The sequence below is a fragment of the Microtus pennsylvanicus genome, chromosome 1 (assembly GCF_037038515.1).
Source record: "Microtus pennsylvanicus isolate mMicPen1 chromosome 1, mMicPen1.hap1, whole genome shotgun sequence".
NCBI lineage: Eukaryota > Metazoa > Chordata > Mammalia > Rodentia > Cricetidae > Microtus > Microtus pennsylvanicus.
The window spans coordinates 79,516,840-79,532,043 of NC_134579.1; the positions used below are offsets into that span (position 1 = coordinate 79,516,840).

Below are 15,204 nucleotides of genomic sequence, written 5' to 3' on the forward strand. Positions count from 1 at the left end.
TGGTGATTCGATAAGATACAGAGGGTTATTCCATTTTTTTAAATATCTGTTGAGATTTGCTTTGTGACCAAGCATGTGGTCAGTTTTAGAGAATGTTACATGAGGTGCAGAGAAGAAGGTACATGGTCTGTGTTTGCGTGAAATGTTCTGTAAATGGCTGTTAGGTCCATTTGATTATGACATCTGTTAACCCCTTATTTCTCTGTTAAGTTTCTGTCTGGCAGACCTGTCCAGTGGTGAGAGTGGGATATTGAAGTCTCTCACTATTATGTGTGGGGCTCGATCTGTGATTTAAGTTTCTGTAATATTTCTCTTACAAATGTGGGTGCCCTTGTATTTGGGGCATAGATGTTCAGAATTCAGACTTCATCTTGATGGATTTTTCCTTTGATGAGTATGAAATGTTCTCTTCCATCCCTTTCTTTCTCTTACTCCGTCTGTCTGTAAAGACACTACTGTAGTAGGGGTATTTGGCTCAGCTCAGTGAGTAGTAGCCATTTTTGGTGATTTTTATAACTATCATCAAAAGAATTATTTTCTTGTTCTCTGAAGCAAAAGTAATTTTAAAGTTTATGCTACTTCTTTAGGACCGTTTATTTCTATTTTTTTGTTTAATGGAGGGTTGTTTTATTTTACTTCCTTTCATGGCTACAGAGAATTGGACCTAGAACTTCATAGATGCTAGGCAGGTTCCCCACTTAATGTCCCATAGTGGTTTATTGTCTACTTGACATTCTTTTGAAAACTGTTCATATCATTACTTGTTGATTGATTAGCAGCTTTACTTCTTTGGTTTTTAACTTCTGAGGTCCTTTATATGTTCAAGAATTAACCCCTTGTTTGAGGTATAGCTGGACATTTTTTTCCCTCTTTCTGCAGCCTGTTTGTTGTTTCTTTTTCTGTACAGAAACTTTTTAATTTCGTGTAGTTTCATTTGTCAGTTCTTGGGACTGTTTCCTATGCTATTGGAATTCTAGTCCCATTCTTTAGTCTACTGTATGAATGGTGATTCCATCGTGACACCATTAATCCTAACGGAGACATGCCAGTCTTCCTTTTAATTCTAGCAAGGGCCAAGGTACTTTGTGCTCCCTTTTCCTTTGACACTCAGGAATGTGAGAGGTAAACAGTCTTGGAGAGAGTCCAGAACAGCAGATTTGCTCCCAGACAAGGAATCTGAAACATTTGAAAACTCTGAAGTCTGAGACCTCTTCAGAGGTGCATAGAGGTCAGAATCAATCCCCTGACCCCAGTAAAAGCTGTGCGGGGGGAGGGGGAGGGCATGCAGGAGCCTGGGTCATTTCTTTGCTGCGGACACCACGTTGGGCCTAGTGGACTGAGCCTTGCATGAACTCTCTCTTCCTTGCTGTTCACTTGTTACTGGGGGCTGGCTCAGAAGCTCAGTCTTACTTTGCAATAGGATGGTTATTTTAGTATACTTAGTTTGTGCTTCTGCAGTATTTTCCATGTTAAGTCTCCATTGGGGTACATACAGGAAAGAATAATAAGTATTTCTCAGGATTCAGGAGGCATATCGTAAAAGGATATATTCTAATTCTGTTTCTTACAAACTTTAAAGATTAACTGTTGAAAAATGCTTTCAGATAAATGTCATTCTACGTAAATTATTGGTTTTTGTCAGAGCAGTGTAATAGTAAATTACTTTCTGTCTAGTGATTTCTGTCCACAGGTGAAGTGGGATAGTCTCCCCTTGTTTATATTTTTGGATAGCTGAGTGAGATGGGAAATAGTTTTGATATGCAAGGTCAGTTCTGCGCATCAGGGTTCCATACACTTCCTGTCAGCAAAGGTATCAGCTGCCAGAGCCCCTGATAAGGCCTATTTTAAGCCAGCAGTGTCTGGACAATAAAGACTAAAGATAACAGTTACTGCGGTGAGGCTGGCAGCAGCGCCCCCCCCCCCCCCCCCCGCATTACCGTCTGGACCAGAATAAACACTCTGAAGTCACTCAAAGCTAAGTCCTCTTTGCAAGCTACACAGGAGATCCAGCGAGTGAGCAAGGCTGACCTTTGAAGTGTCAGGGTGACTTTAAAGGGTCGTCTCTCTCATCCAGAGGTTGGAAAAGATCAGAAGCTTTGAAACCTAAAGAACATTTTCTTGTGGTTGGGGACATACGATATTTGCTAAACAAAGTGCAGGAAGAGTGGATGTTGGATGAAGTTTTCTCTCTCCTGCACCACTCTGCAGAGAATAAAAAACCAGTTCTATAGGACTGGAGAGATGGCTCAGCAGTTAGCAGCGCTGGATGCTCTTATAGAGGACCCAGGTTCAATTCCCAGCAGCCACACATCTCACAGTCATCTGTATAGCCAGTCTCGGGAGATCTGATTCCCTCTGCTGACCCCCACAGACACTGCACGGATATGGTGTACAGACCCATACATATAGAATAAAACGGAAGGAAACTGTCCTCCTTCCTGACCCCCACAGACACTGCACGGACACCGTGTACAGACCCATACATATAGAATAAAACGGAAGGAAACTGTCCTCCTTCCTGACCCCCACAGACACTGCATGGACACCGTGTACAGACCCATACATACAGAATAAAACGGAAGGGAACTGTCCTCCTTCCTGACCCCCACAGACACTACACGGACACGGTGTACAGACCCATACATATAGAATAAAACGGAAGGGAACTGTCCTCCTTCCTGACCCCCACAGACACTGCATGGACACCGTGTACAGACCCATACATATAGAATAAAACGGAAGGAAACTGTCCTCCTTCCTGACCCCCACAGACACTGCACGGATATGGTGTACAGACCTATACATATAGAATAAAACGGAAGGAAACTGTCCTCCTTCCTGACCCCCACAGACACTGCACGGACACGGTGTACAGACCCATACATATAGAATAAAACGGAAGGGAACTGTCCTCCTTCCTGACCCCCACAGACACTGCACGGACACGGTGTACAGACCCATACATATAGAATAAAACGGAAGGAAACTGTCCTCCTTCCTGACGTTACCACTCATTTGGTGTCAGCAGGAAAAGTAGCTTAAACTCGTTTTGGCTTCTTCATGTGAGAAATTGGGAGGGAGAAAAGAATGTGTTTCACTTCCTGTGGAGCTGATGCATCTTCCCAGGTGTCCACTCCGCACGGAAGAGTCACTGCAGAACTGTCTCATTGCTTCCAAAGCCAGTGTTTGTTCTCAACAGATGGACAGCGGACAAATTAAAAAAGTTAGGCTAAAGGAGACATGGGAATCCACGAGGACCGGGCTCTCTTTTGACCTTAGCAGTGGAAAAGAACAGTGGTTGACTCTGGTGACCTTCCTGGTCTGAAACATGCCGCAGGAGTCGATATGAAGGGTTAAAATGATCAGCGTGCTTCTTAGCAGACTGCAGGCCTGGCGACGGCCAGAGCAGACAGAGACCCATGGTGCCAGTGTAAATGACCATTTAAGAAAATGCTCTCGTCAACGTGATTTTTGTTTCCAGTTAACAAACCCATTAGTTATCTTTTTAAAAATGTCTTCATTACTGGGAGGGATGTGCGTGTGATGGTCAGAGGACAGCTTGGCCACTCAGTTCTCTCTGCCCTGTGTGTACCAGTTATAAACTCAGCTCCCAGGCTTGGAGCAAGCTCCTCTACTTCTAAGCTGTCTTGCCAGCCTTTGTTGTCTTGTCTTGTAATTGACAAAGTAACAACAAAAGTCAAGGTAGTGAAGTGTTTGAAGAATCACAGTCACTGAAGGAATTTTATTAAGACACATTTTTCACTGTGTCAGTTCCACAGCCTTTAAATTGTTAGTGCTGTCTTCTCTCCACTGTGAAGCCGAATTGCAGAAGTAAAGCAGCCAAGCATTGGTTGCACAGAGGCCAGCCTATCGCCGGGACCCCATGGAACTGTAATATGTCCACTCATGTCCTTTAGTTCTTGATGTAATGCTGGGCACATTGGCTCCTTTGAAAGCAGTATTTGGGGTCAGAAAAGTATTCTGAAGTCACTTAATGCAGTTATATTTTTAAATAGAGAAAATAAGACCCCACGAGTTCTTGAACTGTTAGTCTAACAGTGACACTGCCTGAGACATATAAAGAAAAACTCCTGAATATATTTTTGATATTTTACTTGTCCATAAACAGACACGACATAGTTTACAATATTTCTTTTTAATTAAAGTTGGCAAAAGGAATAGGGGACAGTTCTCAAATTCTAAAATCTAACTTTTTTTTTAGTATTCTCTTTATTGTATGTATACGCCTGACTGAGTTTATATGTACCATGTGCATGCAGGAGCTGAACCTGGTGCCATCTTTACAGCCCCTTTCTGAACCTGGCTCCTCCGAGCCATCTCTACAGCCTGTTTTCTTGTTGACAGATGTGTTAACATTTTTCAGGGGAAAATTTTTTTGAGTGGCTAATGATTAAAAGAAAAACTCAATGCAAAGAAATATAGAAGCAATAATGCCAGCATATAAATATGACCTGAATCTGCAAGTACTTTGCTTTACCGTGTTTGATGAGCTGCATTTCTATATAAGGAAGCAGCTTCTATTGTGCTCATGGCTTTAGCAAAATTAGAAAAGATTAAACAGAAAGATGTTCATAGGTCAGGCGTCACAGACCCTGGGAAGTGCACGTTCTCTACAGCTCTTTGCCTTCTGGAGGAGAGGACTGGCATGTTTAGAGTATCAGGCTTAATATTTATCACTAACAGTTTGTATAAAAACCTCCAAGACTCCAGCAACAGAGTCCAGCACACTTTTGCAGATAAGAAATGCGAAGCCAGACAACTTCAGGTTATTTAGAGTGAAGTCGTGGAGCCAGCTGGGACTCGGACACACAACTTCTTGCTGTGTCCAGTGTGCTGTATTCCTTTAATTACAAACATTTGCCTCAAATCTGTTTCTCAGAAATATGGACAAGATTAACATGGGATGAAGCAAGCTCTCACATTTCTGCTTTTTTGCCAGGTTCCAAACACCTAGAAGAAGTCTTAAATGAAGCTTTGAAACTCAGGCCTATTGGGTTCCTAGCACAGGCCTTGTACGGGCCTTTGGGATGCGTAGCACGCATCTCACACAGACTTTGGGGATTCATAGTACATGTCTCACACAGGCCTTCAGGATAGAGAAAATGTATCTTAACAGTTTCTTGTTGTTCTTGAAAGAAACATGAGCTCAGCTGGCCCTGATGGGAGGAAGACAATGAGAAGATGTGATGGGCTCATTGACTCGTTGGTCCATTATGTCAGAGGAACCATTGCAGACTACCAGCCGGACGATAAGGTAACTCGAGAGTTAAACATCCTCACGCCAGACTACCCACTAGGACTTACTAAGATGCTTCAAACTGGTAAAAATTTTTGCTTGATGTAGTTTTGATTTGCTTTCCAAGCCCAAGGCTTTCATTACATGCTTAGATACTTAAATTTCTATCTAGCCTTAGGCTCAGAGTTTTTCCAGACCCAAATTTCCAACACACGTTTTAACATCTCAGTGTGGATGTTCGTCAAATACTACATGTTCAGCAATAAACCCTTAAATTCATTTCTTCCATCACCCAATCTTGCTGTTTTCTTTCTGATAGTCAGCATATCCGGGGCTGGAGATTGTAGGTTAGGGAGAAGCACTGGCTGGACATGTATAGTATCGTCACTGAGTGAGTGACTGGCGAAGAGATGAGTGAGTGAATTCTCATTATCTTTCAAAAGACCTCAGGCTGCTCCTCCCCCCGCCCACCCTCTGTGCACACGCAGTACACCGTCTGTCACTTCTCCAGCGCCCCATCTGCTGCTTTCATTTGCGTGTCCCTACACTAGCTGTAATAGTGTCCTCCTGATAGGTCACTGTAAGCAGCGTCATGACTATCCTCCGTATTAGTGTGGCTACTAATTTATGTACGGGAAGTTTGAATTTGTTCTGGACATATGATGTTTAGACATACTCTAAGGGGCTAGAACTACAGCTCACTGGTAGAGCATTTGACCACTGGAGAAGAGCCCTGGGTTCAGCCTCCAGTTATGTTAAAAAAGGGTTGGGTTGGGGGAGGCTACTCGTTATTTTAAGAAACTTGGATTCTGTATTTTAAAAGTACTCGTGACCATTCGTTCATGGTCTCCCATTAGCCGTCCCAGATGTCCTAGGTACTCCTGCGTACCTATTGTCCAAGCATACTAAACTGCATACAATAAGGCTTTTGAGAGCTGAAGCCTAAATAGCCTTGTGGTAGACAAGGCATCCGAGAGGGGTGTCACTATGACTGTGAGCAGGAGTCACGTTCTTCCCGCAGGCCACAGAGAACTGTGTGTGCATTCTTCATAACCTCTCCTACCAGCTGGAGACAGAGCTCCCAGAGAAGTATTCCCAGAGTATCTATGTGCAGAACCGGAATATCCAGACCAACAGTAACAAGAGTACCGGCTGCTTTGGCACTCGAAGTAGGAAAGTAAAAGAGGTATGTCAGGGATCCTTTGAGAGGCAGCCGGGATGAAGGGAAAATGGGGGTGGGGAGACGCTCACTCCTGGTCCCACGTCAGTCCTCCCTTGAGGCTCTACCAATAAAGAAACTTCGTTAGTTTTCCTGTATTAATTCGGTGACTGGGTAAAGAGGATAAAATTCAGTCCCCACTAATCTGACTCCAGATTTGTGCCGTTAATGATTCAACCTTGCTGTCCTGTGTCCTTTGTGGGCCGTGATACAGTCATTGTTTAAGCATTACCAGAAGTGTTGGGGTTTTCATTGTGCATCCTAAAAATAAACTGTGAACACTTTAAAAGCAAATTTCCTAGAAAAGATAACATATCTCTTTCAGAACTGACATAAAAGTGAAAGAATGTATTCTTAGTGTTAGTGTATTCTTGAATTTGGAAAATGGCTGGTAAATTTAGATCCTTGATACTATTCCAAACAATTCCATAAGCCTTTGAGGGAACCAGACCTGTTCCCTGATCTTCAAAGTGATGGGCTGATGCGAGAGGTACAGATTGTCTTTATTACAACTCAAAAGGACTCAAAGGGAAATACAGATTCACGGATATAGGACAAGATGAAAACACAGTGAGTCCAGCCACAGTGTCCCACTGCTTTGCCCCAGGGAGACGTGAACAACCGTACTAGCTTGCTTATGCTCTGACCTCCCAAGAGAGCGAGAGAGACCTCTCCTCTCCCTAATAAGAGATCATATCGGCACACAAAAGCCACACCCTAAGGCTGGGACCACAAAAGCTATTGATGGAAATGAATTCCCACACCAGTGGTGACCATTTAGAATCTAGGTTAGATGCAGCTGGAGACAGTTTCAGAAGCACCTGTGTTTAATTCCTGTGATGTGAAGTGTAAAGTCAGAGAGTGTGAGAGTCCCTTAGAAAGGCAGAATCACTGTGAGCTAAAAGTTAAGTAACTGAAAATCGTATATCCTCTTTCCTGATTTGCTAGTCTTTCTAGACAGTATTTCTGGTCTGTTGGTGTGGGGCAGGGTCCTAGGCATCACTTGAAGTGCATTTACTCTTGTGTGCTTAGCAATACCAAGACGTGCCAATGCCCGAGGAGAAGAGCAGCCCCCGGGGCATGGAGTGGCTGTGGCATTCCATTGTGATAAGGATGTATTTGTCCTTAATTGCCAAGAGTGCCCGAAATTATACCCAAGAGGCCTCATTAGGAGCGCTCCAGAATCTCACAGCAGGAGGTGGCCCGGTAAGTCTTGTGACAGCTTTTCTACTTTTTAAAATGAGGGCATTGTAGACAGATCTACCTTAGGTGCAGAGGTGAAGCAATCAGGTAGGAGCAAGGTTTCCTCATTCCAGCCAAGATAGTTCTCAGAAACCACCAAGGTTTCAGCCTCAGTTTCTGGAAAGCCGCGTCAGACTGCAGTTACAAAAGCAACGCCTTGGCTTTTATTTTGTTTACTCCTTCTGCCATTATGGTCCTCAGAATTCTGCCTCAAATGAGTTGAAAAAAACACAGAGGGAAAGGAAGGAATTTCTCATATGGAACTCAGATGTCTGGGTGGGTCTGTCTTCTTCCATGATTCGTCTTGACTGCCTGCCTCCACCTCTGGATTCTGTTCCTGTGAGCCGTATGGTAGTGAAGACAGCTGGAAATGACAGCAGGTTTACATTTAACAGCCCGTTGTCCTCACAAATATTGCTATTAAGAACTCAGCGAAGGTGTCTCATTGGCCCATTTGGCCTGGTCTGGGTAAAGTGCCCAGGGTACAGGTTTGTGCTGGCAGGGGTCACTTGCCTTTTGCACTACCTGCAAAGGATGTGTGCCCTCACAGAAAGTCTGTTCACACCAGAAGAAGTGGTGTATTCTTCTTTTTCCCGCAAGAGGGCGCCAGAGCTCAGGACGGATGGCCGTGAACCACTGTGTGGGTGCCAGGAATCGAACTCTGGACCTCAGGAAGGGAGGGAGGGAGGGAGGAAGGGCAATCAGGCCACAAGCGCTCATAACCACTGAGCTATCTCTCCAGACAGTTTGAAGTAATGTATTCTTTGTCGGTAAATCAGTGGTGCCCACACCAGCACGGGATTTGAAACGGCATCTGCACACCTGTGTCTTAGAAGTCCATCCACAGGCAGAGCTCATCCTCTTTCCAGAGACTTACTTTTATCATCAGAGTCAAAGCATATGGCAGAAGGCTATTACCTGTGCCATATATGTGTGCCTGCTATGTTTCTATATTCTATTTTAAATCATTGTTAGAACTAAGTTTATATTTACCTAGATGATGAAGTAATCGCTCCAGAATGGTTCATTACACAGCCGGTCTTTGTGTGTGTGTGTGTGTGTGTGTGTGTGTGTGTGTGTGTGCATTTAGCTACATAGCTGAACACTCTTGGAGGGAACAGAAACATTTGAGAAAATGTATCTGTGTGCAGTATAAGTGTCTTCACATAGAAACCACCTCACCATTACAATGCGGCGAAGAGTACCAACCATTGTTTATTTGATTTGTCAGAAGTATGCTTGTGAACAAAGAGAAAGGAGGAACTCCATTGTTTCCAACAAGAGAAACTAATAGTCATTTTTACTAGCTAACTGGGGACTAGTGGTAAAGGAGAGAAGCCATGTGAGGCGGACAGCATGAGCCACACTAAGGTGTGGGAACGTCATTCTGAAGGCAGCAGATCAGCACTAGCTGCTTACAGCTGATGGGATTTTGGAAGAAACTTTATTCCAGATCTGCCGTTAGTATTTAAAATCAGCAAGATTTTTTTGTTTTGTTTTGTTTTCATGTACATTGATGTTTTTCATGCAATGCTTTTCCTGCATATATGTCTGTATGTCAAGTGTGTCAGATCCCCTGGAACTGGAGTTAGAGACAATTGTGAGCCACCATGTGGGTGCTGGGAATTGAACCTGGGTCCTCTGAAAGAAAAGACAGAGCTATATTCCTCCAGCCCCTTACTTGCATCTCTCTCTCTCTCTCTCTCTCTCTCTCTCTCTCTCTCTCTCTCTCTCTCTCTCTCTCTCAGATTTCTTACATACCCCTGGCTGTTCTGGAACTCACTGTGTAGACCAGGCTGGCCTTGAACTCACAGAAATTTACCTACATCTGTCTCCCAGGCACTGTGCCCAGCTGTGTGCCGCCACCACCCGGCCCAAAATCACCAAGTTTATCAGTACCATTTGAGGCTGAACGAATGAGATCACAGAAATGCTAATCTGAAAATGTACTATTTATTCTAGCAATATTCTAGCAATATAACAAATCTAAAAAAATCAGAAAAGGCAAAAAGCTAAATGGACCGAACAGTAGAGCGCTGGTGGGTGGTGAAGCTGAACTAGGATGCGACGACAGCGTTGTTGGGTGTAGACACGCGTTTATGTGATAGCTGGGCCACTCCAGCGTTAGTTCAGATGCTAGCAGGAGACAATTAGTAATGCGAAGGTTAGGAATTAAGGGTGGGGAAAAGGGACTAATCGTGGAGATAAATGTGATAGAAAATAGAGAACAAGAAAAAAAGGTTTCAGAGCTCCATGGCCACACAGGACAATGTTCTTCTGGTTCCTTGTCACAGCAAGACTAAGTAGTTAATGTATGGAAAGAATTGAAGCTGGAAGCCTAGGAGGTGTGAAGTGGTTAGTTTGCTTAGCAGCATGGATAGGAAGTAGGAGGCTGGCAGCCAGTCTTCGAGGCTGTCAGATAAAATATACATGTAGATGGCATATGGGGAGAGAGGAATGCCCATCTCTTCTCTTCACCCAAGGTCCTGAATTGTACCCAAGAAACAGCTTCCTTTCTGGATATCTCTGGGGAAGAAACCTTCTTAGAGGAGAAGAGTTGATGGAAGATCAGTAGTTGCTACAAAGTATTTGAAGTAGTAATAATTAGCTTCCTTTAGCCATGGAGACTTTGACACTCAAGTAAAGTGATGTACAGTTTCCTGAGGAATATTAAATATAAACACAAAAACAGTTTTAGAGATCCCATATTCCTTTTAGTTCTATATTAAAACCCTCAATTCTAGAAAATAGAATTGAGAAAATGAAGAATGCAGGTGGTGGTAGGAGGCAATTTTTATATGAGACAGAAAAGATAAGCATCCTAAAGAATGGATAAGAATCACAAGAATTGTTGTCATGATAGCCTCATACTAACTTCAAATGGAAGTTTAATATAAAGTCACAGACACAAGCTAAGGCTACAGAACTAGAAAGGGCTAGAAAAAGCCAGGTCAGCATTTAGATCCTGAGTAAGATTTTCCTAGACCTGACCCAGCGGTAGTCTCAGATACACAGACTGAGGTAATCCACGCCAGTGCTCAGGAGGCAGACAGATCTCAGTGAGTTCAGGGGAAGCCTGGTCTTCTTAGCAAGTTCAGTGAAAGCAGATTACATGGTAAGAAAGCATAATCCAGCTAGCAGTGTTTGCCCTTTCAAACACCTAATATCTACCTGACAGTGTACATATGAACTCACAGGGAGTGAGACAGCACACAGAAGACCTGCATAAGCTCAAGCCAGAGAAACCCCAGTGGTGGGGCTGGGGAGACACACGTAGAGTCCCTCCTCTAGCTGAAGAGCTGTGGGGTTTGGTAGCTGCTGAGAAAGAGAACATCAGTTTTCTTTAGTGTGAAGATCCCTGATGAGTCGGCCATACTCCAGGGCAGACCCACACCTAATAGTAGCTGAGCAGCACCAACTGAAGTTGAGTTTCTTTCCTTCTTTTTTCTTTTTCTTTTTAAAGGCAAATAAGAGATAGTTGATTCTGGAGCCATTATGAGTGGCCATGGCCTGGAAACACAGATTTAGGTTACCCCAAATTCCATGTTCCAGCATGGACGCAGGTTCATGAAGGTTTTTAGTTCTACAGAGCAAAGAATTGTAAGCCGAGGCAACTTTAAGTACACTGGTGGGTGCCGCGGAGAGGCCGTACATCCAGATGGGCTCTTAAAAGAAGACAGTTCAAAGTTGCGTGGGGAGGGAGAAGGAGAGGATCAGGAAAGAGTTAGGAGAGAAAGATACATATGGCAAACACATTATATTTTTGAAACCCTCAAAGAACTAATGAAAATGCTTCTTAAAAATCCCACTTCTCTTTTTGTAATGAATTGGTTTTGTAGTTTAGAAATAAATAAGTTTGTTGAAATATGTTAGTTACCAAAGCTTGAACCAGAAGAAACAGGACTGGTAACTAAGCATCAGCTACTAAATGAAGCCAAGTGCTAACAGAGGAGCTGTGTTTTCTCACCTCAGTTAGCAGTCTAGGAAAACAAAGACTCTGGGTCTCTGTATAAGCGGCTAGCAGCCATGTGACCAAATTGACCAAACCCACAAAGATGAGCTTGTATTAGGTGAATAGTTCAAGAAAATAGAAAAAAAGTGCTGTCTAGTTAAGTTTATATTACTCAACCCGTGATTTTAAAAGTTCAGCCCAAGAGGACTGGGAGTTGCACTTCCTTGCAAGCACAGGGATCTCAGTTTGACTGCCCTACACTGACATAAAAAGCCGACATGTCCACCTGGGGGTAATGAAGACATGTGAATCCCAAGAGCTTGCCAGCCAGCCTAGCAGAAACAGCAGAATTCAAGCTCACTGAAACCCTGGCTCAAGGGAAGAAAGTGGAGGACAGTGGAAGGCACGGGATGTCCTCTCCATCCTCCACAACACGTGCAGGGTGTGGCCATACACACGTTAAAACTTTAGGTGTAATACAAAGTAAAGTCAGATCTATGTGCTTATAAACACAGATGTACAAAAATAATGAGTAACCTTTTTGTTGTTGTTGTTTTTTGAGACACGGTTTCTCTGTGTAACAGCCCTGATTGTCCTAGAACTCACTCTGTAGACCAGGCTGGCCTCGAACTTACAGAGATCTGCCTGCGTCTGCCTCCCGAGTGCCAGGATTAAAGGTGTGTGCCACCACTGCCCAGCTGAAAAAAATTTTTACTTAGCAATTATATTGAAAATGTCAAAGAATTTAAAGAAAATATACGTAAAGTCCTTTCACTAGAGTTCTAGCTTTTATGTCCCTCAACCTCTGGAATCTGCAGAGAACTTCTCCGATGGCGAATGTGATAGCATTTACAGGATCTGTCTCACAACAGATGCCCACATCAGTAGCTCGGATGGTTGTCCAGAAGGAAAATGGCCTTCAGCACACCCGGAAGATGTTGCACGTGGGTGATCCCAGTGTGAAAAAGACTGCCGTCTCCCTGCTGAGGAATTTGTCACGGAATCTTTCTCTGCAGAATGAAATTGGTGAGTCGAAGGCCGCGCGTCATAGGTGCTCAGTGAACTTCCAGGTGCAGGGGGCCGGTGATGAGCAGCCCTGCCTTTGCTGCACGGGAGGGCAAGTTCCCTCCTCCCATCCAGCCTTTCCTTCATTGTTTTGGTGACTTGCAGAAGAGAAATCTTGGACCACACTCGATCTGCATGCCACCTCTCACCCACTGGCTGTTCCATTCGGGGGTCTGTCTCATCTGCATGTGTGTCATCAATATAATTACAGTTGCATAATTACAACTTTAAAATTGTAAATTGGTCTAGATTCAACGTGTAATTTATGCAATAGAACCCATCTTGATTCTGAGTTTTAATAGCCAAGAATAAGTAAAAATTCATTTCAATATATGTTGTGTTTTTAAATGAGATTTTTTTTAGCCAGATATTTATTTCATTATTTGTCTGTCTATCTATCTATCTATCTATCTATCTATCTATCTATCTATCTATCTATCTCTATCTATATCGAGAATGAATATATTGTGGATATAGGTTTAGATGCCTTCCCATAGTAGAATTGTAGAATGTATTTTATTGATGCCTGTACTTTCCTAAGACAACTAAATATGATAGACCCCTTTCATTGCTGCTCTTCCTCAGCCTTGACCGTGTGTGTTTCCTTAGCCTGGGTCTATGAAGGGATCTCCTGGTTGGTGATGAAAAGGATGTGGCACCGAGCTCAGCAGGTGGCTGGGGCCTTCCTGTTATTTGGTCAGAATTATTTCCATATTGTCCACATAAGTTGTGAAAGAAATACCCATGTTCCCAAGGTCTTTTAGTCTGGGGTTTAATCTTCTGATAACTTGCCTGTGGCCACAATTAATGGGCATAAACTCCTGGTCTCACCCAGAACAACCTGTGGAGGAAGGTGCTGTTGCTTCCGGTGTTAGAAGTTAGAGACATCTATCAGGGAGGGGCCTACTGTATGCACCCTGCAGTCAGGATGTCTGCAGAGTCTGCTGTGGGTTGTCCAGGTGTCTTAAGTTCCCCTCATTTTAACTAAACCAGAAGCTTGGTATTTTTTTTTTATTGAGAAAAGGAAAAAAAAGTATCAGCCGAAGCTTGATATTTTTAAAGTGTATTTTAGTTAATTAAACATATTTCTATAAGATAGTTAGGCTTTTGTGATTTTTTTCTAACATATATAACTCTATCCAAAATATCTTTGTGGAAATGTTTTTCAACTTTTAAGGTAATGTCTGTATTGCCAGAAACAAAATTTCTGGATTGAAGAGTATGAAATTTTAAAATGCTTGACATTTTTACTCTGTGGAAGAATTTTCAGCACACTGAGTTTTCAGTACACTGAGAGCGGGCACTGGGTTTTCAGTACACTGAGAACGGGCACTGGGTTCAGTACACTGAGAGCGGGCACTGGGTTTTCAGTACACTGAGAGCGGGCACTGGGTTCAGTACACTGAGAGCGGGCACTGGGTTCAGTACACTGAGAGCGGGCATTGGTTTTCAGTACACTGAGAGCGGGCATTGGTTTTCAGTACACTGAGAGCGGGCATTGGTTTTCAGTACACTGAGAGCGGGCATTGGTTTTCAGTACACTGAGAGCGGGCATTGGTTTTCAGTACACTGAGAGCGGGCACTGGGTTTTCAGTACACTGAGAGCGGGCACTGGGTTTTCAGTACACTGAGAGCGGGCACTGGGTTTTCAGTACACTGAGAGCGGGCATTGGTTTTCAGTACACTGAGAGCGGGCATTGGTTTTCAGTACACTGAGAGCGGGCACTGGGTTTTCAGTACACTGAGAGCGGGCACTGGGTTTTCAGTACACTGAGAGCGGGCACTGGGTTTTCAGTACACTGAGAGCGGGCACTGGGTTCAGTACACTGAGAGCGGGCACTGGGTTTTCAGTACACTGAGAGCGGGCACTGAGTTTTCAGTACACTGAGAGCGGGCACTGGGTTTTCAGTACACTGAGAGCGGGCACTGGGTTTTCAGTACACTGAGAGCGGGCACTGAGTTTTCAGTACACTGAGAGCGGGCACTGGGTTCAGTACACTGAGAGCGGGCACTGGGTTTTCAGTACACTGAGAGCGGGCACTGGGTTTTCAGTACACTAGCGGGCACTGGGTTTTCAGTACACTAGCGGGCACTGGGTTTTCAGTACACTGAGAGCGGGCACTGGGTTTTCAGTACACTGAGAGCGGGCACTGGGTTTTCAGTACACTGAGAGCGGGCACTGGGTTTTCAGTACACTGAGAGCGGGCACTGGGTTTTCAGTACACTAGCGGGCACTGGGTTTTCAGTACACTAGCGGGCACTGGGTTTTCAGTACACTGAGAGCGGGCACTGGGTTTTCAGTACACTGAGAGCGGGCACTGGGTTTTCAGTACACTGAGAGCGGGCACTGGGTTTTCAGTACACTGAGAGCGGGCACTGGGTTTTCAGTACACTGAGAGCGGGCACTGGGTTTTCAGTACACTGAGAGCGGGCACTGGGTTTTCAGTACACTGAGAGCGGGCACTGAGT

The 15,204-nt window shown here is 44.0% G+C and overlaps 1 protein-coding gene across 1 annotated transcript in view; it reads left to right on the forward strand.

Moving 5' to 3' along the window:
• The window catches only part of Pkp2 (plakophilin 2), a 59,559-nt gene that overhangs the window by 38,734 nt on the left and 5,621 nt on the right, over positions 1–15,204 (forward strand). Inside the window, exons 7-10 of the mRNA XM_075970730.1 lie at positions 5,158–5,275; positions 6,279–6,443; positions 7,509–7,682; positions 12,543–12,696. Of these exons, the coding sequence (XP_075826845.1) occupies positions 5,158–5,275; positions 6,279–6,443; positions 7,509–7,682; positions 12,543–12,696 (611 nt within the window). The remainder of the gene's footprint in view (positions 1–5,157; positions 5,276–6,278; positions 6,444–7,508; positions 7,683–12,542; positions 12,697–15,204) is intronic.